At 43.3% G+C, this 27,037-nt stretch overlaps 1 protein-coding gene across 2 annotated transcripts; it reads left to right on the top strand.

Annotated features, from left to right (window-relative positions):
• Nucleotides 1–253: 253 nt before the first annotated feature.
• Nucleotides 254–26,791, top strand: GIMAP8 (GTPase, IMAP family member 8). 2 transcript variants are annotated; one of them, XM_027538646.1, is made up of 6 exons: nucleotides 293–381; nucleotides 1,449–1,654; nucleotides 6,402–7,050; nucleotides 9,703–9,775; nucleotides 13,724–14,347; nucleotides 24,530–26,791. In XM_027538646.1, the coding sequence occupies exons 2-6, from the start codon at nucleotides 1,557–1,559 to the stop codon at nucleotides 25,204–25,206; spliced, it is 2,121 nt and encodes a 706-aa protein (XP_027394447.1). In that variant the 5' UTR covers nucleotides 293–381; nucleotides 1,449–1,556; the 3' UTR covers nucleotides 25,207–26,791. The 2 variants fall into 2 exon arrangements, with proteins under 2 accessions (XP_027394448.1, XP_027394447.1); XM_027538647.1 differs by lacking the exon at nucleotides 1,449–1,654 and having other exon boundaries at nucleotides 254–381.
• Nucleotides 26,792–27,037: the final 246 nt, after the last annotated feature.

Here is a 27,037-nt window from a genome sequence, read left to right as displayed (position 1 = left end):
CCCCGTCCTGGGCCCTGGGCACAGCCAGCTTTCTCCTCCGAAGGCCCTTTCAGAAGCTCGGCTGAGGCTCAGCGCCTCGGCCCCGCGGGGGCCCCCGCCTGTGGGCGCGCCGAGCTGGGTGGGCGCCGTCCCTCCCCGACTCCGACCGCCCTGACCCTGACGTTCTCACCCTGCTGATGCGGCGTAGCTTACTGAACTTCCCCTCCCACCGCCCTCGAAATCTATTTCTAGAAACCTCTTCCTCTTCCGAATTGCTCCTGACTCTGCCCTTCTCTCCTCGCGCGTCTCCTCCATCCCCTGAGCGGACCGAGCGGCCTCCTCACCCAGCGCAGCGGCAGGCGGGACCCGGCGGCGCTGAGGCTGAGAGACCAGGGGACCGAGGTGCGTGTGCTGCGGGGTGCCTGGGCACGGGGCGGGGGGCGGGGATGGGGCAGGGGAAGGCGGCTGACCCCCAGGGCGGGACACGGCCACCTGGAGGGCTTGCTTTCAGGGGCTCTGGGATGTCTCTCCCGCTCCAGCCTGCGGCGCCGGGGTTTTCGGGGAGGGGGCACCCAGAGGTTCCCGCCGTCCCAGGAGTCATGCCCGAGGGCAGCCTTCCCAGGAAGGGGCAGGTCTGGGAGGGGCTGCTCTCCCCACCTATGAAGGCCTGGAAGAAAAACAAGGGGCGCGATCCGCTCCTCGAATCCCCTAATTTCACGACTGTGACACAGAGTACTATGCCCCCACCCCCGCCCTTGGGAATTCAGCGATAGCTGCCTGCCTCCTTGAGAAGCAGGGGGCAGGGAACCTGGCCATTTGGACACTGATTTTCCACATTCACTTTCCTGTTATTTCTCAGTTCATTTCAGTTCAGTCGCTCAGTCTTGTCCAACTCTGCGACCCCATGGACTGCAGCACGCCAAGCCTCCCTGTCCATCACCAACTCCCAGAGTCTACTCAAACTCACGTCCCTTGAGTCGGTGATGCCATCCAACGATCTCATATTCTGTTGTCCCCTTTTCCTCTCACCCTCAATCTTTCTCAGCATCAGGGTCTTTTCCAATGAGTCAGTTCTTTCAATCAGGTGGCCAAGGCTCATTTGGAGCTTCAGCTTCAGCATCAGTCCTTCCAGTGATCATTCAGGACTGATTTCCTTTAGGATGGGCTGGTTGGATATCCTTGAGGTCAAAGGGATTCTCAAGAGTCTTCTCCAACACCACAGTTCAAAAGCTCAAAAAAAAAAAAAAAAAGTTCAAAAGATATTTCCTAGCCCTTGCACAATTAAGATTCCATTAACTGTGCATTGAAAGTGGTCAGTGTTTGGTCAGAAAGACAAAATACTTTCAGATTTTATCTAAATTTAAGCCTCCTAGGCTGTCGCATGTGAACTCTTTTCCTTCCTCCTGCTGGGCTGGGACTGAGATCTCTCCAAGAAGGGCTCCAGAAGCTTCTCTGACCACCTTTTTCAGTACGCGTGGACTGCCCTTGATATGGGAGGAAGCTTTGGTTGGATGAATGCCTGAAGCCATGTTCCCCTTTGGGCTATATCCTGAGAAGAAGGTGGAGGCTGCCTCAGAATGTCAGCAGGAGTTCTGGAGAAAGTCTGTTTGTCTGTCCTTTTCTCTCTGTTGCTCTCTTGGAGTCTCCAGAGTGGTCTGGCAGATGATGAGAAAATGTGAGTTATCAAGGAGAGAGTGGGAGTGGGTTGGTTCCCTTTTGTCCTTAAAAGGATTTTCTGTACCCTTGGGAGAAAATGGTACAGGTTGGACAATTGTATGTATGTATGTGTGTGTGTGTGTATATATATATATATATATATATATATATATTCACACACAGAGGGAGAAAGAATTAGTTCTGATTGAATATGGCATCATTGGCTGGAAGGGGTCTAATAAACACTCATCCATTTCATCATGATGAGGAACCATATGAAACAATGATGTGTACTTGGGAAATAAATTCCTTTTTTCTTTGGCCTGCTGAAGGTCTCTGCTTCCTCAAGCTTATTTACTCACTAATCTTTTAAAAAATTTAATGTGCAAAAATATACCACTTCTTCACTTGATCAGGAAACAATGTAAAGTCACTTCTCTTTTATTATTCAAAGTTATTCAAATTATTACTCTTTTGTTATTTATTATTCAAAGGGACATCACTTCAGTCTCCCTTTCCACTTCTAGAAACAATTTTTCTTCCTTTCCTCACATCTGTCACTCTCACCATTTGTTGCACACCATTCATTGAGCATGTACTATATGCCAGACATAATATTAGGACTCAGGGACATAGAACAAGACAGGCATGGTCTCTGCTTATAGAGTTTCATGCTAAGGGCAGCAAAGAGAAAATGAAAAAAGTAAACACAATAAATAACACTAGATAGAAGCAGTGTTAAGATGGCAATAAGGAGAGTCAGGATATGGGGAATTATGGTGAGGATGTCTTTGTACAGGGGTGTGTCTGGATCAGAAGAGGCTCTTAGAAGGGTCCCAACAGTGACTGGGCTTCTCTCCTTGCCGTAACCTTGGAGGTGCATGTTTTGAGCTGAGATGGGCTTTGCCTCTTGCATCATGTGGAGATCCAGCAGATGCCTGTAGGGAGGAGCCAAGGCCTCCATCCATGGCCCTGATGAACTTCTCCTCAGCTCAGCCCTATATTTCCTCTAAGGGTGAAGCTTCTTGAGGGCAGGTGTATGTCCTTCCTTTGCTGCCTTCTCTGATTCCTTCCTCACAGTCCACCAATACTCTTCTCATAAGAGGCGGGAACTTTCAAAATAGCTGCACAGAATAAGGGCTTTTCTCCTTCACTTTCTTCAGCTGTGGTTCTTTGTCCTTCAAGTCAGTAACCATCTGCTCAGTCATAGCGAGTATTTATTGAATGTCTTCTTGACGTTGTAGATATGTTAGTGAATGAAACAGAACAATTTCCTTCTAGTAATGGGGAGACAAAACAAGAAAGTGATAAGCAAGTGAATGCACCTTTCATTGAAAATGGGTACTGTGTAGAAAAATAAAGCAGGGCAGGGGATGGGGTGTGTTTGTGGGGTGTGGGGGGAGAGTAACTTTTAAATATAGGATGACTGAAAAAGGCCTCTTGAACCACAGAAACAGGTCTGGTGGAGACCTAAAGGAAGTGAACCTGCCTGGCATAAGTCTGGGGGGAGAATGTTCTAGCTCAGGTAAGCCACCAGCATGAAGCCCCAAGGTCACATATTTGAGGACTATCAGGGAGGCAGACAAAGCAAGGTGGAAACAGGTGGTGGATGAGGCCAGATCAGGCAGGGTCTTGTTCAGTTCAGTCACTCAGTCGTGTCCGACTCTTTGCGACCCCATGGACTACAGCACGCCAGGCCTCCCTGCACATCACCAGCTCCCAGAGCTTGCTCAGACTCATGTCCATTGAGTTGGTGATGCCACTGTGAAGGCTTTACCTGCTCTTTGAATGGGTAGGAGGCCAATGGGGGACTTGGGGCGGATGAGTGATACCGTCTGTCTCAGTGTAGAAGGATGACAGATTCTAGGAGAAGGGTAGAAGCAGGAAGTTAAGTTATTGAAGTCCAGTTCAATCTGGAAAAACCAGGAGGGGCTTGACACAGAGGTGACATGCTGCTGCTACTGCTGCTGTGTCGCTTCAGTCCTGTCCGACTCTGTGCGACCACATAGATGGCAGCTCACCAGGCTCCCGCATCCCTGGGTTCTCCAGGCAAGAACACTGGAGTGGGTTGCCATTTCGTGGTGTAAAATGGAGGGTTTCCAGGCAGACAGGAGGTGGGGGTGCATACTAGGGGACTGGAACTAAGGGAGCAGATGTGAGGTGGGGTCCCCGATTGTGAAAGGCACCTATGATTACAGGCCACACATTCCTTCCAAGCCCACAGGAGACATTTACAAAAATTTTATTCGGCCAAAAAGTAAACCTCTACCAGTGACAGCTATTTCATACAGATGTTGTTCTCTGACCATAGAGCAATAAAATTCAAAAATAAATGAAAAGATAGTTAGTCTCCCAATGTATTTTTTAATAATCGCTTTTTAAAATTTATGGGTTGGAAAGAAATCACAGTTGAAATTAGAACATATTTAAAACTGATCAACAAAAAGCAGCAGCATTGGGATGTCAGTTCTTCTCAACCAAAGCTGTGAATTCAATGCAATAATGTTCAGCATTTCATCAGGAAAGTGACAACTGATTGAAAAGTTCTAGAGAAGATGAAAAAGCTAAGAGTAGCAAGAAAATTTTGAACACGTGCAAGGGGTTAGGACTTGCTCGATCAGAAAAGTAGGACTTATTTTAAAATTATACTAATGGAGTCATATTGATTTTGGTGATTAAGGCTTTCTGGTTCACAAATGGACCAAATCCAGGGGACACAACAGAGAACCTTGGGGCACACTTGGACAGTAGGGTCCCTGGTACCTGACAGAATCATCTGGGAAGGATGGACTACTGGAGAAATGGATGAGGAAGCTTGGTTCTTTCTGTGGATTCTGAATCAGTTAGGAACTAAAGATGACTCCCACCCGGGCTTCTCAAACGTGAAGGTTCACGGGAATCACCTGGAATTTGTGAAACTACAGGTGCTGATGCAGGGGACTGGGGTGGGGCCCAGGACTCTGGGTTTCTAACAGGGACCCAGTTGTTGGCAATATTGCTAGTCTGTGAATCCCATTTTGAGTAGCAGCAGCTTAACTTGTAAGACTATTGATTGTTTATTTAACCAAGGGGTCCAGAGGGTGTTCCAGCAGCTCAGTGACATCATCAGGGACCCTCTTTATCCTTCTGCTCTGCCAACTTTAGCTTGGTGATAAACGTTGACTTCTCGTCCCTCCTATTTGTTGCCCCATTGCCCACAATATCTGCTGTGATTTCCTGCAATCACATTAAAATTTCATGCAAGAAGGGGCAAGAGGTGACAACAGGAGCTCTCGACTTGAGTCTGCCCTTACCATCAGGAAAACAATAGCATTTCCAGAAGCCCCAAGCAAGTATTCCCTAAGCTCTCACTAGGGAGAAGGGGGTCCCATGGACACCCTTAGCTGGAAGGGAAGTTGGGAGAGAGAATGTATTAGTTTCCTACTGTTGCTGTTACAAATTGACACAAACTTAATTGCTCAAAACCCAAAGATTTATTATTTGACAGTTCTGGAGGTCACATGTCCTAAAATCAAGGTGCTGGGCAGGGCTGTGATCCTGAGAATCTGTTTTCTTGCTTTTTCAAGCTTGGCTCATGACCTCTTCCTCCATCTTTAAAGTCAACAATGTAGCATTTTCGAGCCTCTCAGTCTCTGATCTCTGCTTCTGTTCACCCATCTCTTCTCACTCTTGAACCTCTCATAACGTGATTATATTGGACCCACCTCAGTGACCCTCATAGCTAAGTCGGTAAATAAGATGCCTGCAATGCAGGAGACCCAGGTTTGATTCCTGGGTTGGGAAGATCCCCTGGAGAAGGAAATGGCAACCCACTCCAGTATTCTTGCCTGGAGAAACCCATGGACAGAGGAGCCTGGCGGGCTACAGTCCACGGGCTTGCCAAGAGTTGGACACAACCTAGCGACTAAACTACCACCACCATGGTGACCCAAGGATATCTCCCCATCACAAGGTCCTTAGTTATACTGGCTAAGCCCTGAACCAGGTAAAGTAATGCACTTGGTCACAAATTCCAGGGATTAATTAGCACATGGCCATCTGTGTCCCCCCTGTATCTCAGTGAGTGTGTAGATTTCCTCCAGCATGTAGAGTTGGTGATGTGTATTGAGAAGGGGTTGGTGTTTGTTTAGGCAATCAACAATATTTTGACATTTTTACCAATATGGATTTATTTTTTAATTTATTTTCTTTCTGCTTTTTTTTTTTTTGGTGTTGGGAGTACAGAAGAATTTCATTTTCTCCTTCATCATTTTTAAGGTTTTCCCAAATTTTACAACAAACACTTATAACTTAATAAACCCCACTCCTCCCAGTCTGATTTTCAAAAAGGAAACTAGAGGGTGGTAAAATACCCAGCTCTGAATTGAGGTCTAGCTAGCAAGAACATGGGTTTGTTTTAGAGACAAGAGCACAGAGAAGAATCTGGGAAACAGGATTCCTTGTCCCCGTCTAGTCTGAGTCTAGGACTTCAGTTGTCCAAATCCTCAGAGAAAAGAGTCAGAAAGAGAAGGTACTTTCATGCTGTTCCTCTATTCATTCTGTGAGTTGATTACTGAAAGTGAAAGTGGCTCAGTCGTCCGACTCTTTGCAACCCCATGGACTGTAGTCCATGGAATTCTCCAGGCCAGAATACTGGAGTGAGTAGCCTTCCCCTTTTCTAGGGGATCTTCCCAACCCAGGAATCAAACCCAGGTCTCCCGCATTGCAGGCAGATTCTTTCCCAGCTGAGCTTTGATTACTGATGTGTTTCTTTTTTGTCCCAACAGAAGCACTCGAAGCCCAAGTCAGGAGAGCGAGTCAGAGCAGGGCTCCTCCACAATGGAAGTGAGGCTTCTTCTCTTAGGGAAGCGTGGCGCAGGGAAAAGTGCCACAGGAAACAGCATTCTGGGCAAAGCCGTGTTCAAGTCCAGGTTCAGTGAGCAGCCGGTGACTAGAAGCTGCCAGAGAGAGAGTGGGATCACGCAGGGGAGGGAGGTTGTGGTCATCGACACCCCCGACCTTTTCTCTTCAATAGATGACATTGCTTTTGTGGATAACATTAAGTGCTGCTTGGAGCTCTCGGCTCCCAGCCTCCATGCTCTGCTTCTGGTAGTTTCCCTTGGCAACTATACGGTGGAGGACAGACAAACAGCCGAGCACATCCAGAAGGTGTTTGAAGAGAAAGCCAGAAGGCACACCATTATCGTCTTCACTCGAAAGGACGAAGATGGCTCGCTGGAGGACTATGTTAAGAACAACACATCTCTTCAGGACTTGGTTCAGTGCTTTGGTGGTCAATACTGCGCTTTCAACAACAAGGCAAGTAAGGATGAGAATGATGCCCAGGTGAAGGAGCTCCTCGGCAAGGTCAAGTATTTGGTGGAAAACAACGGACCATATGCGGTGAACTTAAGGGATGAAGACCGTAGCCTCCAGGTGAGAATTCTTGTTAAGGTCTCCAAGGATCTCTGTTGTTAAAGCTGGTGAGATAAAGACACAAATAAGTGAAATGTTGCATAGGATTTTTTTTTTTTTTTTTAAGGACACGGCAACCCACTCCAGTATTCTTGCCTGGGAAATCCCATGGACAGAGGAGCCTGGCAGGGCTCCATGGGGTCATGAAAATGTTGGGCACGACTTATCCACTAAACAACGACAGCAATAAGGGGATATTTATCCATAAACTGGAAAGATGAGGCTACTTTACTTGCAAATTAATAGATACATTTAAGTCCTTTTCTGACTTTACCCTTCATAGTACTGGACACACAAATGACTCATTAGACCCTCTCTTCCCTTGGCTTCAGTAAAATCACACTCTCCTTGTTTTCTTCTCCTCTCTTGCTACCGAAGAGTTTGCTGAGTCCACCTCTACGGTCTCTAACAGCTGACATCTTCAGGGCTTGATTCAAGCCCTTCCTCCACTCTTGACACTTTTTTCTCCCTCAGGTGATTCTGCATTTTTACAGCTTTGAGCTTTAGCTATGGCTAATAGTTTCCAAATTAATCCCTTCAGTCTAGGTCCTTCCTCTGAGTTCTGATTCCTTTATCCATCCAATTGCTATTTGACGTTGCTCTCGTAGTGTATCTCAAAATTAACATGTCCAGAATTTTGTTTTTCCCTCTGAAATCTGTACAACTTCAGTTCTCTTCTCAATGACTGTCTTGCTCACCATGCTTTTCAAACCTAAGCGCAGATGTCAGCTTTGAAACCACTGCCAGCTGGCATCTGGCTTCCAGGGTGTCATCGTCTTGTGTGACTGAGGCACCTGGAAGCCACCTGCTTCTCTCTGTCACCATGACTACCATCTGATCCAGGTCAGCCTCTGCTCCTGCCTGTTCAGTTCAGTCGCTCAGTCATGTCTGACTCTGTGACCCCATGGACTGCAGCACGCCAGGCCTCCCTGTCCAATACCAACTCCCAGAGTTTACTCAAACTCGTGTCCATCGAGTCAGTCATGCCATCCAACCATCTCATCCTTTGTCATCCCCTTCTCCTCCTACCTTCAATCTTTCCCAGCATCAGGGTCTTTTCAAATGAGTCAGTTCTTCACATCAGGTGGCCAAAATATTGGAGTTTCAGCTTCAGCATCAGTCCTTCCAATGAATATCCAGGACTGATTTCCTTTAGGATGGACTGGTTGGTTCTCCTTGCTCTCCAAGGGACTCTCAAGAGTCTTCTTGCCTGTACTATTTTACAATTACTCTTTTCCCCCCTTATTCATTCTTGTGCCTTCCCTTCCTGCACCCATCCATTTCACACAAATAGGTGGAGTGCTATTTTAGTTGATTTTAAGACTTCTGATTTCATGCCAATTTAAGAAACATTTTATTTATTTATTTTTTATTTTTGGCTGTGCTGGGTCTTCATTGTCGCCCATGGGCTTTTTCTAGTTGTGACAAATGGTGGCTACTCTAGTTGCAGTGCACGGGCATCTCATTTCAGTGGCTTCTCTTTTTGTGGATCACGGGTTCTAGAGTATTCAGGCTTCAGTAGCTTTGGGACTTGAACTCTAGAGCACAGGCTCAGTAATTGTGGCACCTGGGCTTAGTTGCCCTGCAGCGTATGGAATCTTCCTGAACTAGGGATTAAGCCCATGTCCTTTGCATTTTCAGGCAGATTATTAACCACTGGACCACTAGGGAAGTTTCATGATTTCATGCCAGTTTAACTGTGGGGAGTGAGGCTTCTCCAGGCAGTTGAAGGGGATGTTAATTATGTGTTTGGCTGTCCATCCTTCATTGTCTCCAGTTGCCTGTCTGGATGGGGAAGGATTCAAATTGTGCTGGATCTCACGTTAGAAGCATCACCTCTCTCCTGGGGGTGCAGTGAAGGAAGAAGACCTTGGAGATAACATGGGAAGCTTGATTTCCAATCTTCTCCCTTCCCTGTCCTTCAAAGGCACTGCACAAGCCTCACTTGACTGGTTTCTTCTTCCAGGGAGTCCAGAAGCTCTCCTTAAGCTTCTGGATTTTCTCCAGGAATAGCAAGGACCCTGGGAGACTTTGGAAAGAATTACTGTTACTAGTGGAAATAGTATGGGCTTCCCTGATGGCTCATAGGGGGGACTGTGGGAAAGTAAATTTAGAAAGTGCTTTAGGAACAATCCCTGGGTGAGATGGCATTTAAGCCCCACAAATCCACCTAGACATGGAAGTAATCCAGATGTCCATCAAAAGATGAATGGATAAAGAAGCTGTGGTACATATATACAATGGAATATTATTCAGCCATAGAAAGGAACACCTTTGAATCAGTTTTAATGAGGTGGATGAACCTAGAATACAGGTAGATGAACCTAGATACAGAGTGAAGTAAGTCAGAAAGAGATAAACAAAGAGAAACCCAACCTTCTTACTTCTGGGAAGCCTATTGCAGCAGTAGCAACAGTGGGGTCCCAAGATCAGTTTCATCATGGATGAAACTACACAGGCCAGCAGGGACCATGACCGTGACCATGACTGATTTGCCCACATTCTAATCATCAAATTACTCTGAATTATATACTTGTGTCTCCATTCCTTTACATTGTGAAAAACAGATTTTAGATCTGTGTGCCTCATTTCCCCTTTTCGTTTTCTTTCTAGGATTCTGTGAATGAAGACACATCTCAGCATAGTATGAATGAAGACACATCTCAGAGGAAGGACCATCCACATGGTAAGATAATCCTTAAAAACTGTTAAGCTCATATCTGTATTCTTTTGAATGCATCATGCATCAAAATAAAGTGGAAAATTATCTAGATAAGTTAGAACAAAAACTCATCCTGTAATAATGAGCAATGTTGAGCATCTTTTCATGTGTCTATTAGCTATCTGTATGTCTTCTTTGGAGAAATGCAAGCTTAGGTCTTCTGTCCACTTTTTGATTTGGTTGTTTGTTTTTCTGGTATTGAGTTGCAGCACTATTTGCAATAGCTAGGACATGGAAGCAATCTAGATGTCCATCAACAGATGAATGGATAAAGAAGTTGTGATACATATATACAATGGAATATTACTCAGCCATGGAAAGGAACACATTTGAGTCTGTTTTAATGAGGTGGATGAACCTACAATATAGGTAGATGAATCTAGAATACAAAATGAAGTAAGTCAAAATGAGAAAAACAATTATTGTTTATTAATGCATATATATGGAATCTAGAAAGATGGTGCTGATGAACCTATTTGCAGAGCAGCAATGGACACACAGACACAGAGAACAGACCTGTGAACATGGTGGGGGTGGGGAGGAAAGGGTGGGACGAATGGAGAGATTGTAGCATGGAAACATATACATTGCCCTATGTAAGATAGATAGCTAGTGGGAATTTGCTGCATGACTCAGGGAATTCAAACCGGGGCTCAGCGGCAATCTAGAGGGGTGGGATGGGGTGGGAGGTTCAAGAGGGAAGGGCCGTATATATATACCTATGGCTGATTCATGTTGATGTACGGCAGAAATCAACACAATATTGTAAAGCAATTATCCTCCATTTAAAAATAAATATTTTTTTGGAAAAAGCTGGAAAAAAATAATGCATCCTGGAGCCCTAGCTGAGGCTGGGGCCCACAGTTTGTCCCCGAGGGAGTCTCAAACATTTGTGAGTAAGTGCAGCACCAGCAGAGGCTCTGGACATGGCACAGGTGCCCCCAGCCTTCTTGCAAATGTTTCAGAGCTGGGCTTGCCTCTTGCAGCTTCTTTCCTGCCTCAGCCTCTTCTTCCAGCCTGGCATCCCAATGTTGGACTCCTGCTGGAAGCAGAAATAAATCCACATGTATGCCTGCTCAGTGGTGCCTGACTCTTTGCAACCCCATGGGCTGTAGCCCACCAGGCTCCTCTGTCCATGGGATTCTCCAGGCAAGAATATTAGAGTGGGTTGCCATGCCCTCCTGCAGGGGATCTTCCAGACTCAGGGATTAAACCCTAGTCTGCATCTCCTTCACTGGCAGGCACATTCTTTACCACTGGGCCACCTCAGTTCAGTACAGTTCAGTTGCTCATTTGTGTCCAACTCTTTTGGACCATGTGGACTGTAGCACGCCAGGCTTCTCTGTCCGTTACCAACTGCTAGTCATGGTGGTGGTGGTTTAGTTGCTAAGTCGTGTCCGACTCTTATGATCCCATGGACTTTAGCCTGTCAGGCTCCTCTGTCCATTGGATTCTCCAGGCAAGAATACTGGAGTGAGTTGCCATTTCCTTCTCCAGGGGATCTTCCTGACCCAGGGATCAAACCAGGGTCTCCTGCATTGCAGGCAGATGATTTACCAACTGAGCTATGAAGGAAGCTGAGTAACTCCTGGAGTTTGCTCAAATTCATGTCCATCGAGTCAGTAATGCCATCCAACCATCTCATCTTTGGTCATCCTTTTCTCTGCCTGCCTTCAATCTTTCCCAGCATCAGGGTCTTTTCCAGTGAGTCAGTTCTTCACATCAGGTGGCCAAAGTATTGGAGTTTCAGCTTCAGCATTAGTCCTTCCAATGAATATTCAGGACTGATCTCCTTTAGGATGGACTGGTTGGATCTCCTTGCAGTCCAAGGGACTTTCAAGAGTCTTCTCCAACACCACAGTTCAAAAGCATCAATTCTTCAGCACTCAACTTTCTTTAAAGAAAGCTTTCTAAAGAAAGCTGTGCCACCTAGGAAGCCCAAAATAACTTCATGGATAACACTAAACAGAATAACATCTGCAGAATTCCGAGATGGAGCTCAGTATCCATGTGGTGATTGCTTTTAATGGTGTATCGTGCACAGAGCATGAGTCAGTATGCACAGATCTGCCTCGTTTTGTTCAGTGGATGTAACTGGTTCATGGTATGGGCATACACAACTAATTCAGCCATTTTGTTGTTGTTGTTGATGGACTCCTGGGTTATTTCCAGGCTAGTTCTGTGCAAGAACTGAATATTTCACACTAAGATAGATGAGATCTGTGTTCTTGTAATTGTAAATCAAACTTACAATTTTAATAATGAAAATTATTGCAGCTGAGGGCTTCCCCGGTGGCTCAGAGAGTAAAGAATCTGCCTGCAATGCAGGATCGACACTGAAAATGAAAGTGAAGTCATTCAGTCGTATCTGACTCTCTGCAACCCAATGGACTGTAGCCCACCAGGCTCCTATGTCCATGGGATTTTCCAGGCAAGAATACTGGACTGGGTTGCCATTTCCTTCTTCAGGGGGTCTTCCCAACCCAGGAATCCAAGTCGGGTCTCCCACATTGCAGGCAGACTCTTTACTGTCTTGAGTCACCAGGGAATCCTGACATTATGTGCTGGGAAATACATTGGGTTGGCCAAAAAGTTTGTTCAGATTTTTTTCATCACATATCACATTTTATGGAAAAATCTGAAAGAACTTTTGGACCAAATATATATATATATATATATGTAAAGCCCATAAATTATTTAATCTTCATAGCATATAATATATAATTCTCACAATAACCCAACAATATAGTCCTCATAACAATCCTATAAAGAAGGTGCTATTTTCATTATTCTCATTCTACAGATGAGTGAAATTAGCCAGAAATACGTGAATTTAGACAGCGATAGGGAGTTAAAGTTCTGTCGATGGCCTTCAGCCAAGACCCCCAGAAATATTTCTGTTATTGAACAAAATTGGGTTGAATGATTTGAGACAGTAAGGGAATATCACACATGATGGGGACCAAGAAGCACCATAGAAATGATGGGGTTGGGGAAGACTTTCCATAGGACGTTGGCTTGTGTGAGGTGATTTTGGGGAAAGTAGTAACTCTTCCAGGCTTCCTTGCTGGTTCAGCACTGAAAGAATTTGCCTGCAATGCAGGAGACCCAGGTTTGATCCCTGAGTCAGGAAGATTCCCTGGAAAAGGGAATGACAACCCACTCTAGTATTCTTGTCTGGGAAATCCCATAGACGGAGGAGCCTGGTGGGCTACAGTCCATGGGGTCGTGCAGAATCAGACACGACTGAAGTGACTTAGCAGCAGCAGCTAAAAATACGGGGCATTTCCATCACCTTAGGAGTTCTTACTCTCCTTTCTTGAAAGGAGCCTCTCTCTAGACTTCCATTGATATGAGTTAATTTTGTGTGTTCTTGAACTTCAGATAATGACATTACATAGCATGTGGCTTTGTGTTTGGCTTTCTTCACTTAGCGTGTTTTGGAGACCCATCTAGGCTGCATATCAGTCCATCACTTTTTGTTAAATTCCTGAGTTGTGTTCTATTTTATGAATATACCACTAAGATGCATTTTAAACTCACTCTCCATGGTTCTGCCTTAGGCCATGAACTTCATGCCCCAGTACTTAACTTTGGTAGCAAAATAAGAGGAATTCCAAGGCTCAAGACCAGTGAAGGCCACGTTTAACGTTTTCACGTTCCTGAGAAATCTCAAGCCCTTTACACCTCTCTTAAGTTGGTCATGGCCCTTTTCATGGCTTTCACTTTGATGGGTAGCTTCTGGCTGGGACTACAGGTCTCCTGGTTCAGAGCATCATGGCCGTTCTCTACAAAAACTGGCAACAAGAGATTTTCAAAAACGCAAAAGAGGTTTATGAGCTATCCTAAAAGCTGTCCACATCTCTGTATTCTACTGTGAGAATCAACTCTGAATCTGTCCTTTTGTCCCAGGGTCAGGGGAGCAGCATCAGCAGATGACAGGATGGGAACCGAGCCCCTGGCCGCCAGCCCTGAAGGTCCTGCTGGTGGGGAAGCGTGGTGTGGGGAAAAGTGCAGTTGGAAACAGCCTTCTGGGGAAGCGGGTCTTTGAGACTCGATACAGTGAAAAGCCAGTAACCCAGAGGTGCATGTCTGAGAGCAGAATCTGGAGAGAGAGGCAAGTTTTGATCATTGATACTCCAGACTTCTCATCTTCAAAGGACATTGAACAAGACCTTGTGAACAACACCTACCCAGGTCCTCATGCTTTCCTGCTGGTGACCCCCCTGGGCTCCTTCAATGAGAAAGATGACATGGTGCTGAGCACCATCCAACGCATTTTTGGGGACAAATTCATCGAGTACATGATCATTCTCCTCACCAGGGAAGAAGATATAGAGAATCCAGACCTAGAAAAGTTCTTAGCCAGAAGTAAAAGGCTCAAGGAGCTCATCAACAAATGTAAAAACCAATACAGTGTCTTCAACTACAGAGCTACGGAGGAGGAGAAGCAATGCCAGGTGGATAAACTCCTGCAGGAAATTGTGAGCATGGTGCAGCAGAATGGGGACAAGCCTTGTACTTTCAGAGAGAAAGGTAAGTGAGGTCTAGAAAATCTTTTATGCATACTTAAAAAGTAGACCTAAATGTCCAAGAACTTTATTTTCTGAAGGGCAGAGAGGACATCAAAATGACAGGTATCATCTATTGACCAACTCTTCTCTCTTTCTCCTTTATTTCTCAAAAATTTTTTTAAATTTTATTTTATTTTTAAACTTTACATAATTGTATTAGTTTTGCCAAATATCAAAATGAATCCGCCACAGGTATACATGTGTTCCCCATCCTGAACCCTCCTCCCTCCTCCCTCCCCATACCATCCCTCTGGGTCGTCCCAGTGCACCAGCCCCAAGCATCCAGTACCGTGCATCAAACCTGGACTGGCAACTCGTTTCATACATGATATTATACATGTTTCAATGCCATTCTCCCAAATCTTCCCACCCTCTCCCTCTCCCACAGAGTCCATAAGACTGTTCTATACATCAGTGTCTCTTTTGCTGTCTCGTACACAGGGTTATTGTTACCATCTTTCTAAATTCCATATATATGCGTTAGTATACTGTATTGGTGTTTTTCTTTCTGGCTTACTTCACTCTGTATAATAGGCTCAAGTTTCATCCACCTCATTAGAAGTGATTCAAATGTATTCTTTTTAATGGCTGAGTAATACTCCATTGTGTATATGTACCACTGCTTTCTTATCCATTCATCTGCTGATGGACATCTAGGTTGCTTCCATGTCCTGGCTATTATAAACAGTGCTGCGATGAACATTGGGGTACACGTGTCTCTTTCCCTTCTGGTTTCCTCAGTGTGTATGCCCAGCAGTGGGATTGCTGGGTCATAAGGCAGTTCTATTTCCAGTTTTTTAAGAAATCTCCACACGGTTCTCCATAGTGGCTGTACTAGTTTGCATTCCCACCAACAGTGTAAGAGGGTTCCCTTTTCTCCACACCCTCTCCAGCATTTATTGCTTGTAGACTTGTGGATCGCAGCCATTCTGACTGGCGTGAAATGGTACCTCATAGTGGTTTTGATTTGCATTTCTCTGATAATGAGTGATGTTGAGCATCTTTTCATGTGTTTGTTAGCCATCTGTATGTCTTCTTTGAAGAAATGTCTATTTAGTTCTTTGGCCCATTTTTTGATTGGGTCATTTATTTTTCTGGAATTGAGCTGTAGGAGTTGCTTGTATATTTTTGAGATTAGTTGTTTGTCAGTTGCTACATTTGCTATTATTTTCTCCCATTCTGAAGGCTGTCTTTTCACCTTGCTTATAGTTTCCTTTGTTGTGCAGAAGCTTTTAAAATTAATTAGATCCCATTTGTTTATTTTTTATTTTATTTCCAATATTCTGGGAGGTGGGTCATAGAGGATCCTGCTGTGATGTATGTCGGAGAGTGTTTTGCCTATGTTCTCCTGTAGGAGTTTTATAGTTTCTGGTCTTACATTTAGATCTTTAATCCATTTTGAGTTTATTTTTGTGTATGGTGTTAGAAAGTGTTTTAGTTTCATTCTTTTACAAGTGGTTGACCAGTTTTTCTAGCACCACTTGTTAAAGAGATTGTCTTTAATCCATTGTATATTCTTGCCTCCTTTGTCAAAGATAAAGTGTCCATATGTGCGTGGATTTATCTCTGGGCTTTCTATTTTGTTCCATTGATCTATATTTCTGTCTTTGTGCCAGTACCATACTGTCTTGATGACTGTGGCTTTGTAGTAGAGCCTGAAGTCAGATATGTTGATTCCTCCAGTTCCATTCTTCTTTCTCAAGACTGTTTTGGCTATTCGAGGTTTTTTGTATTTCCATACAAATTGTGAAATTATTTGTTCTAGCTCTGTGAAGAATACCCTTGGTAGCTTGATAGGGATTGCATTGAATCTATAAATTGCTTTGGGTAGTATACTCATTTTCACTATATTGATTCTTCCAATCCATGAACATGGTATATTTCTCCATCTGTTAGTGTCCTCTTTGATTTCTTTCACCAGTGTTTTATAGTTTTCTATATATAGGTCTTTAGTTTCTTTAGGTAGATATATTCTTAAGTATTTTATTCTTTCTGTTGCAATGGTGAATGTAATTGTTTCCTTAATTTCTCTTTCTGTTTTCTCATTATTAGTGTATAGGAATGCAAGGGATTTCTGTGTGTTGATTTTATATCCTGCAACTTTACTATAATCATTGATTAGTTCTAGTAATTTTCTGGCGGAGTCTTTAGGGTTTTCTATGTAGGGGATCATGTCATCTGCAAATAGTGAGAGTTTTACTTCTTTTCCAATTTGGATTCCTTTTATTTCTTTTTCTGCTCTGATTACTGTGGCCAAAACTTCCAAAACTATGTTGAATAGTAATGGTGAAAGTGGGCACCCTTGTCTTGTTCCTGACTTCAGAGGGAACGCTTTCAATTTGTCACCATTGAGGATAATGTTTGCTGTGGGTTTGTCATATATAGCTTTTATTATGTTGAGGTATGTTCCTTCTATTCCTGCTTTCTGGAGACTTTTTATCATAAATGGATGTTGAATTTTGTCAAAGGCTTTCTCTGCATCTATTGAGATAATCATATAGTTTTTATTTTTCAATTTGTTAATGTGGTGTATTACATTGATTGATTTGTGGATATTGAAGAATCCTTGCATCCTTGGGATAAAGCCCACTTGGTCATGGTGTATGATATTTTTAATGTGTTGTTGGATTCTGATTGCTAGAATTTTGTTAAGGATTTTTGCATCTATGTTCATCAGTGATATTGGCCTGTAGTTTTCTTTTTTTGTGGCATCTTTGTCAGGTTTTGATATTAGGGTGATGGTGGCCTCATAGAATGAGTTTGGAAGTTTACCTTCCTCTGCAATTTTCTGGAAGAGTTTGAGCAGGATAGGTGTTAGATCTTCTCTAAATTTTTGGTAGAATTCAGCTGTGAAGCCGTCTGGGCCTGGGCTTTTGTTTGCTGGAAGATTTTTGATTACAGTTTCAATTTCTGTGCTTGTGATGGGTCTGTTAAGATTTTCTATTTCTTCCTGGTCCAGTTTTGGAAAGTTGTACTTTTCTAAGAATTTGTCCATTTCTTCCACATTGTCCATTTTATTGGCATATAATTGCTGATAGTAGTCTCATGATCCTTTGTATTTCTGTGTTGTCTGTTGTGATCTCTCCATTTTCATTTCTAAATTTATTGATTTGATTTTTCTCCCTTTGTTTCTTGATGAGTCTGGCTAATGGTTTGTCAATTTTATTTATCCTTTCAAAGAACCAGCTTTTGGTTTTGTTGATTTTTGCTATGGTCTCTTTTGTTTCTTTTGCATTTATTTCTGCCCTAATTTTTAATATTTCTTACCTTCTACTAACCCTGGGGTTCTTCATTTCTTCCTTTTCTGGTTGCTTTAGGTGTAGAGTTAGGTTACTTATTTGACTTTTTTCTTGTTTCTTGAGGTATGCCTGTATTGCTATGAACTTTCCCCTTAGGACTGCTTTTACAGCGTCCCACAGGTTTTGGGTTGTTGTGTTTTCATTTTCATTCGTTTCTATGCAAATTTTGATTTCTTTTTTGATTTCTTCTCTGATTTGTTGGTTATTCAGCAGCGTGTTGTTCAGCCTCCATATGTTGGAATTTTTAATAGTTTTTCTCCTGTAATTGAGATCTAATCTTACTGCATTGTGGTCAGAGAAGATGCTTGGAATGATTTCTATTTTTTTGAATTTACCAAGGCTAGATTTATGGCCCAGGATGTGATCTATCCTGGAGAAGATTCCATGTGCACTTGAGAAAAAGGTGAAATTCATTGTTTTGGGATGAAATGTCCTATAGATATCATTTAGGTCTAACTGGTCTATTGTATCATTTAAAGTTTGTGTTTCCTTGTTAATTTTCTGTTTAGTTGATCTATCCATAGGTGTGAGTGGGGTATTAAAGTCTTCCACTATTATTGTGTTATTGTTAATTTCTTCTTTCATACTTGTTAGCATTTGTCTTACATATTGCAGTGCTCCCGTGTTGGGTGCATATATATTTATAATTGTTATATCTTCTTCTTGGGTTGATCCTTTGATCATTATGTAGTGACCGTCTTTGTCTCTTTTCACAGCCTTTGTTTTAAAGTCTATTTTATCTGATATGAGTATTGCTACTCCTGCTTTCTTTTGGTCCCTATTTGCATGGAAAATCTTTTTCCAGCCTTTCACTTTCAGTCTGTATGTGTCCCCTGTTTTGAGGTGGGTCTCTTGTAGACAATATATGTAGGGGTCTTGTTTTTGTATCCATTCAGCCAGTCTTTGTCTTTTGGTTGGGGCATTCAACCCATTTACGCTTAAGGTAATTACTGATAAGTATGATCCCGTTGCCATTTACTTTATTGTTTTGGGTTTGAATTTATACACCCTTTTTGTGTTTCCTGTCCAGAGAATATCCTTTAGTATTTGTTGGAGAGCTGGTTTGGTGGTGCTGAATTCTCTCAGCTTTTGCTTGTCTGTAAAGCTTTTGGTTTCTCCTTCATATTTGAATGAGATCCTTGCTGGGTACAGTAATCTGGGCTGTAGGTTATTTTCTTTCATCACTTTAAGTATGTCCTGCCATTCCCTCCTGGCCTGAAGAGTTTCTATTGAAAGATCAGCTGTTATCCTTATGGGAATTCCCTTGTGTGTTATTTGTTGTTTTTCCCTTGCTGCTTTTAATATTTGTTCTTTGTGTTTGATCTTTGTAAATTTGATTAATATGTGTCTTGGGGTGTTTTGCCTTGGGTTTATCCTGTCTGGGACTCTCTGGGTTTCTTGGACTTGGGTGATTATTTCCTTCCCCATTTTAGGGAAGTTTTCAACTATTATCTCTTCAAGTATTTTCTCATGGTCTTTCTTTTTGTCTTCTTCTTCTGGGACCCCTATGATTCAAATGTTGTAGTGTTTAATATTGTCCTGGAGGTCTCTGAGATTGTCCTCATTTCTTTTAATTCGTTTCTCTTTTTTCCTCTCTGATTCATTTATTTCTACCATTCTATATTCCAATTCACTAATCCTATCTTCTGCCTCTGTTATTCTATTTGTTGCCTCCAGAGTGTTTTTAATTTAATTTATTGTATTCTTCATTATATATTGACTCTTTTTTATTTCTTCTAGGTCCTTGTTAAACCCTTCTTGCATCTTCTCAATCCTTGTCTCCAGGCTATTTATCTGTGATTCCATTTTGATTTCAAGATTTTGGATCAATTTCACTATAATTATTTGGAATTCTTTATCAGGTAGATTCCCTATCTCTTCCTCTTTTGTTTGGTTTGGTGGGCATTTATCCTGTTCCTTTACCTGCTGGGTATTCCTCTGTGTCTTCATCTTGTTTAAATTGCTGAGTTTGGGGTGTCCTTTCTGTATTCTGGCAGTTTGTGGAGTTCTCTTTATTGTGGCGTTTCCTCACTGTGTGTGGGTTTGTACAGGTGGCTTGTCAAGGTTTCTTGGTTAGGGAAGCTTGTGTCGGTGTTCTGGTGGGTGGAGCTTATTTCTTCTCTCTGGAGTGCAATGAAATGTCCAGTAATGAGTTATAAGATGTCTATGGTTTTGGGGTGACTTTGGGCAGCCTGTATCTTGGAGCTCAGGGCTCTGTTCTTTTGTTGCTGGAGAATTTGCATGGTATGTCTTGCCCTGGGACTTGTTGGCCCTTGTGTGGTGGTTGGTTTCAGTGTTGGTATGGAGGCGTTTGATGAGCTCCTGTCAATTAACGTTCCCTGGAGTCAGGAGTTCCCTGGAGTCAGGGTTTGGACTTAAGCCTCCTGATTCCAGTTATCGGTCCAATTTTTACAGTCGTTTCAAAACTTCTCCTTCTATACAGCACCATTGATAAAACATCTACCTTAAAGATGAAGAGTTTTTCCACCGTGGGGGTCACCCAGAGAGGTTCACAGCGTTACATGGAGAAGAGAAGAGGAAGGAGGGATTTAGAGGTGACCCGAATGAGATGAGGTGGAATCAATAGAGGAGAGATTGTGCTAGCCAGTAATCACTCCCTTATGTGCACTCCACAACTGGACCGCTCAGAGATGTACACGGAGTTATACAGAGAAGAGAAGAAGGAGGAAGGAGACAGAGGTGGCCAGGAGGATAAAAGGGGGGAATGAAAAGGAGGGAGACAGATCCAGCCAGTAATCAGTTCCCTAAGTGTTCTCCACCGTCTGGAACACACAGAAATTCACAGAGTTGGGTAGAGTAGAGAGGGGTTAGGGAGGAGACACAGGCGACCTGGTGGAGAAAAAGGAGAGTCCAAAGGGAGAGACAGCAGTCAAGCCAGTAATCTCGCTCCCTAGTGAAAAATGGGTCCTGAAGATTGGGTTCTTAAAGGTACAAAATTGGTAACAAATACATAAAAGCAAAAATTAAAAATCTAGAGTAGAGTTTGGAATTTCAAAAATACAATGTTAAAGAAAAGAAGAAAGAAAAGAAAGAGAGAGGAAAACAAACAAACAAACAAAGTCATGAAAATTATAAAGAAAATATAGGTACAAAATTGATAACAAATACCAAAAAGCAAAAGTTAAAAGTCTAGAGTAGAGTTTGGAATTTCAAAAATACAATGTTAAAAAAAAAGAAGAAGAAGAAAGAAAACAAACAAACAAACAAAAACAAAGTCGCAAAAATTATAAAGAAAATATAGGTACAAAATTGATAAAAAATACCAAAAACCAAAAATTAAAAATCTAGAGTAGAATTTGGAATTTCAGATATACAATGTTATATAAAAGAAGAGAAAGAAAGAGAGGGAAAAAAAGTCACAAAAATTATAAAGTATGTATATATATGGGTACCAAATTGATAACAAATACCAAGAAGCTAAAATTAAAAATCTAGAGTAGAGTTTGGAATTTCAGAAATACAGTGTTAAAGAAAAGAAGAAGAAAAAAAAAAGTCAAAAAAATTATAAAAAATATATATATGAAGTTTGCTGTTAAAAAAAAAGGGGGTCTTTTTTTTTTTTTTGCTAAGTAATAGTAGGTTATAAAAGTGAAAATTGAAGGAATAATAGAGGACTTAAAATTCTTTAAAAATTAAAAAAATAAAAGAAAGAATGATCGTAAGAATAGCAAAAATATATCTAGAACTTTCTCTAGTTTTGTTGTGGGTATTGTGGGTTCAGTTCATTTTTGGCTAGTTCCTTGGTCCAACTTACATTTCTCAAGATCTATAGGCCCCTTCCTATGAAGTTGGTACTAACCACAGGGTTTTAATCTATTGCCTGTGGCTTCCAAGGCGGTTCCCTCTGTTATAGCTTCTTCTGTTTGCTGATCTTTTTAGTGTCTGCTTTCCTCTCTGACACAAAGGTGACAGTGGAGGACACTTTTTTTTTTTTTTTTTTTTAAGCTCACTTGTTGAGTCGTGCTGTGGGGAGGGAGGGACGCTGCAAACAAATAACACTGGCGTGTGCTCTCAGTGCCTCAGCCACACTGGGCCTGCCCCCACTCACTGCGCATGTAGCCTCCCTGCCCACACTGCTCAGGCTCTAGGTTGCTCCACTGGGAACCATCCGTGTCCAGCCCTGGGCTGCTTGCACCTCCCAGGTCCAAGCCGCTCAGGTTCAGGCACTCAGGTAGTCCTCAGAGGCGCAGACTCGGTAGGGCCTGCATTTTGTGCCCTTACCAGGTCCGAGCAGCTTAGGTGATGAGGTGTTTGGCAAGCGTGATTGCTGTGACTTATTGCCTCCCTGCTGCTCAGTTATCTAGGTGTACAACCAGTGCATCTTCTCAGGTGGATGTTGACTGTCCAGACCCCCAAGAAGTTTTAGTTAGCAAAACTTGGCTGCTTACAGTTTTATAGATAATGTCTCACTGGGGCTGCGAATGCCCCCTTCCGGCTCTAGCTGTCTGTCACCAGAGGGGGATGGTCTGCAGCCGGCTATCTCTGTTCAGTCCTTTGTTCCGTGCGCGGGCCTGGCGGTGTCTTAGGTTAGGGCTGGCTTTTTGCGTGGTAGATACCCCACAGTCTGGTTTGCTAGCCCAAATTATTTCTCTCAGATAGTGCTCGGGTTATTCAGGCCAGATCCTTACTCTAAGTGATGCAGCCCACGCCGCGCTGCGCCTCCCTGCCCAGCCCCCGCTTGCTAGTGGCGTGTACAGGCATCTGCGCTGCTTCTCCGCTGGGGGAGTTACCGTAGGGCTCCTAATCTGCAGGTTTGAATTGTTTCTTTATTTTTCCTCCCTGTTATGTTGCCATCTGTGCTTCCAAGGCTCGGCACAGATTCGGCAGTGAGATGGTTTCCTGGTGTTTGGAAACTTCTCTCTTTTTAAGACTCCCTTCCCAGGACGGAGCTCCATCCCTCCCTCTTTTGTCTCTTTTTTTGGCTTTTATATTTTTTCCTACCTCCTTTCGAAGACTTGGGTTGCTTTTCTGGGTGCCTGATGTCCTCTGCCGTCATTCAGAAGTTGTTTTGTGGAATTTACTCGGCGTCTAAATGTTCTTTTGATGAATTTGTGGGGGAGAAAGTATTCTCCCCGTCCTACTCCTCCACCATCTTAGCTCCTCCCCTTCTCAAATTTTACTAAATTATTTTCTAAACTATTTATTTATGGCTGTGCTGGGTCTTTGTTGCTGCCAGGGCTTTTCTCTAGTTGCAGGAAGTAGCCCCAATGAGATCAGAGGCTACTCTCTCATTGTGGTGGGCTCAGTAGTTTCAGCTCCTGGGCTCTAGAGCACAAGCTCAATAATCGTGGCATGTGGAATCATCCCAGATCAGGGATTGAACCCATGTCTCCTGCATTGGCAGGCAGATTCTTTACCACTGAGCCTCTAGGGAAGCCCACATTTTACTAAATTTATGTTCCTTTCCATGCAGTGTCCTGTAAGTAAGTTAGCAAGTGTTAGTCACTCAGTCGTGTCTAACTCTGCGACCCCATGGACTGTAGCCCACAGGCTGCTCTGTCCATGGGATTCTCCAGGCAAGAATACTGGAGAGGGTTACCAATCCCTTCTCCAGAGGATCTTTCCTACCCAGGGATCAAACCTGGGTTTCCTGCATTGCAGGCAGATTTTTTACCATCTGAGCCACCTGGAAGTCCTGACTTGATCTCTAATTCTCTCCTGACTCTTCTCCTGTCTTCAACTGGATGGTGAGCATCTTGAGGGGAAAAGTTGACCTTTTCCAGTCTCTTGTCTTCCCTGTAGTGTATCTGTTGCCCAGGCCTTAGCACTTAGTGCTGGTGATGAGACAGTAAAGAACCAAGAGAGTGGATAAAGAGGTCAAGGCGGGGGAAAGGTAGAGGCAGAGGGAGGGAAGGAGAGGAGAGGGGAGGAAGAAGAGAAGTGTAGAACCAATGACCCAGGACTGCCTCCTAGCTCTTTACTCTTCCCTCTGTTGGAGAAGGGGGGCCATTTTACTGGACAAGCACAGGGAGCCTGGGTGCTCCTGAGGGTCATGCCCCACATGGCCCTACATGGGTTTGATTAATCCAGCCACACTACCCTACCCACAGCTAAAGCAGAAGTCCCCATCTACTCAGTGCTACAAGTCCTATTGACCTGAGCTCAGATTCTTCCAGCCTAGTTCTACTCATCCCATCCTCTTCTGCTTCAAAGATCCTCACTTGGAAAGAACATCAGACCAAGAGGAGCATGTCTGTTCAATGTGCCTTTTCACATTCTTAATGGAGATCCTAAAAGCACAGGCATGTGGGAAAGTCAGAGGGGCTGCGTGGAGGAAGCCTGACTTGAAACAGGCTTTGGAAAATGGATAGAGTTTAGATGACTGAGCAGAACGTTCCAGAGGGTACACTAGCAACTTGAAGGCAGGATGTAGAACTGAGCATCTACTTGTGAGGGGACCAAGGGGCATGGTCTTGATGGAGATGAAGGGCTCACACCTGTAGATGTGGAATGGGGACGTGAGACAAGATTGTAGAGGTAGGTGGTAACCACATTCTCTCAGGGTATGAGAGAGGGACTTAAGATATATACATATATTTTTATCCTGTAAGTATAACCATGAGATTGTGGGTTCAGGATAAATAATTCAATAATTTCTCCTGGAGAGAAGAGCATGAGATAGGCTTCTTTCTCTCTTTGTTTTGAGGTGGATATTAGTAACTTGGTAAAAATTCTCAATTGAGAACTATGAGGCCTGAACGGAAGAGTGAGATCGCAGTACAAATGCAAAGTCATAAGGAAAACCCCAATAAAATGTATTGTAAGAGCTCTGTGCATCTCTGATCTCATTTATAGGGTAATGTCTCCTGCTTTCCTTTCCACAGAGCCCCTGCACATTATCCTCGTGGGGAAGAGTGGGACTGGGAAGAGTGCCAGTGGGAACACCATCCTCGGGAGCCCGGAGTTCCGCTCTCAGCTGAAAGCACAGCCAGTCACCACGAGCTGCCATGTTGGCAGGAGAACATGGAACGGGCAGGATGTTGTGGTTATGGACACTCCAGCACTCTGTCAGGAGTCCAGAGCTGAAGGGGACCTATCCCAGCTGGAGACGGCAGTCAAGGACTGTAGGTCCTACTATAAAGAAGGGAGTACAGTTCTGGTTTTGGTGTTACAGCTGGGACGGATCACTACAGAGGACAAAAAGGCAGTGGGGGAGCTAGAGTGCATCTTTGGAGCAGAAGTTATGGAATACATGATCGTGCTGTTCACCAGGAAGGAAGACCTAGAGACTGGGAAACTTGACGATTATGTCAATAACACAAATAACAAGTATCTTAAGAACATAATTGCAAGATGTAAGGGGAGATATTGTGCTTTTAATAACAAAGAAACTGGCCAAGCCAGAGAAGACCAGGCAAAAGAGCTTTTGACAATGGCTAGTGAAGTGATAAAGGGCGGTGGACAGCATAAACATCCCCGTACATGGAATGTAGGCAAAATAATGAAAAATATTCAGGAAAAGCCCTCCAAATTACTAAGTAATTTAAAGGAAAGGTTCTAGGAAAATGAAATGCCTGGGGTCTCCTTAAGTTGAAGATACCCTCAGGCTACAATCATGGGGGAGGAATGGCAGGGGGATGGGAAGAGGGACCATGACTTTGAGAGCTTGAGAGATGAATGCGTCTCAGCTTGTGATGCTTCAGCTCTTTGTAGGTAAATAGACAGGGCATGTAGTAGGGGATAATAAAGGAGAAAAACGAAATAAGGTAGGGAAATCTTGGAAAGGGCTTAAGGTATTAGGCTGATATTAAGGATCAGAGTCAAGTCACAAGAATCACTTCACCTATGTAGGTAGACTGGAGTCAGGACAGACACTGGAACTAAGGCCAAGGCGAGCCTGGGGTCAGAATACAGATATCACATGAGAACCAGGGGATTCAGCTACATGAGAGTAAGACAATGTCCTGCCAACTCCTGGGCATGGCAGAATGGAGAAGTTGGACTCTTGTGAGCCTCTGTTGCTGGGCACTGCTTGCCAGGTTCTCCTAGCTCCCCAGCTCCCACAGGGGAGCTCTCAGGACCGTCTTTTCCTTATGTGGTTACTCCTTACTCCTTTGTTCCAAGCTGGAGTGGAAAGTGGGACCCAGTCTACCCTTCTTTGCTCTCCCTAAGGAAATGGACATGAATCTGTGAAGTATCAAAAGATTTTATTGCTAATCAGTCATGGTGACACAGACTAGAACAAAAATTAGAAGCATGGTAAAATTGCTAATTAGATAATCTTGCAAAATTTAAAATTCTAAGTAAAATTCTAGATTTCCTGTAGAATTTTCAGAAAAAGTTACTGAAAACTCCTTTGTATTTATTTTTCTCTTTGTCTCCCTTTCTCTTTCTCTCCACCCCCATCCCATTCCCTGAGGCTTATGCATCCATGCTCAGTCATGTCCAACTCTTTATGACCCCACGGACTGTAGCCCACTGTGGACAAGCTCCTCTGTCCATGGGATTTTTCCAGGCAAGAATACCGGAGTGGGTTGCCATTTCTTCCTGCAAGGGATCTTCCCAACCCAGAGAATGAAACCAAGTCTCCTGTGTCTCCTGCATTGGCAGATGGATTCTTTACCACTGAGCCAACTGGGAATCTCCTCCCCAAGGCTTAGGAACTCAAATAATAATGGCTTAAACACATTAAGGGTTTATTGTGTGTCTTATGTCAAGAAATCCAGGAGTAAGCAGTTTGGGGCCAGTGTAGCACTGACATTCCAGTGTCTTTCTACCTTTCTGCCCCTAGTCATTGGCATGGGTGTCTCCATACTTAAGGTTGCTTCTTGGTTCCTACTCATGGCTAGGCAGATTATGTTGAGAGCTATCTAGTGTGGGTGATAAATGAGAACTATGAAATCTCCCAGTTAGGTGTAAGGTCAGATATTTTCAATACTAACCATGTTTTGAGGACATGATCTATGTCATCTGCTTTTTTAAAATTTCAAAATATCAGGTTATCTCAAGATTAACCCATTTATAAGAGCATGGATTGTCATCATTAATACTTTTGTACTCTGTATAACTCTTAATAAATTCTGGAAGGTGTGTGTAAATATATTCAGTTGAGTGAAATAATAAAGATGAAATTTATTATGAATTCATGTCCTCCTCATGATTCCTATTTTTCTGACTTGGGGGAAGATCATGCTTCCATATAGAGGAAATGAAGATGTTTAGATTCCTTGACTCTGAAGTTTTTGTATCTTTGATGCATGAAGACCTTTAAACTGGGTGACAGTCACTTTACTAGCCTCTGCCAACTCAAGAATCTTCTACTCTGAGCATTTCACAACAGCGAGGACAAACAAAAGTAACTGGTATTAGAGGCAGGTACATAGAAGCCATTC

The sequence above is a fragment of the Bos indicus x Bos taurus genome, chromosome 4 (genome assembly GCF_003369695.1).
Source record: "Bos indicus x Bos taurus breed Angus x Brahman F1 hybrid chromosome 4, Bos_hybrid_MaternalHap_v2.0, whole genome shotgun sequence".
In the NCBI taxonomy this organism is placed as follows: Eukaryota; Metazoa; Chordata; class Mammalia; order Artiodactyla; family Bovidae; genus Bos; species Bos indicus x Bos taurus.
This window is presented reverse-complemented; position numbering and strand designations above follow the sequence as displayed.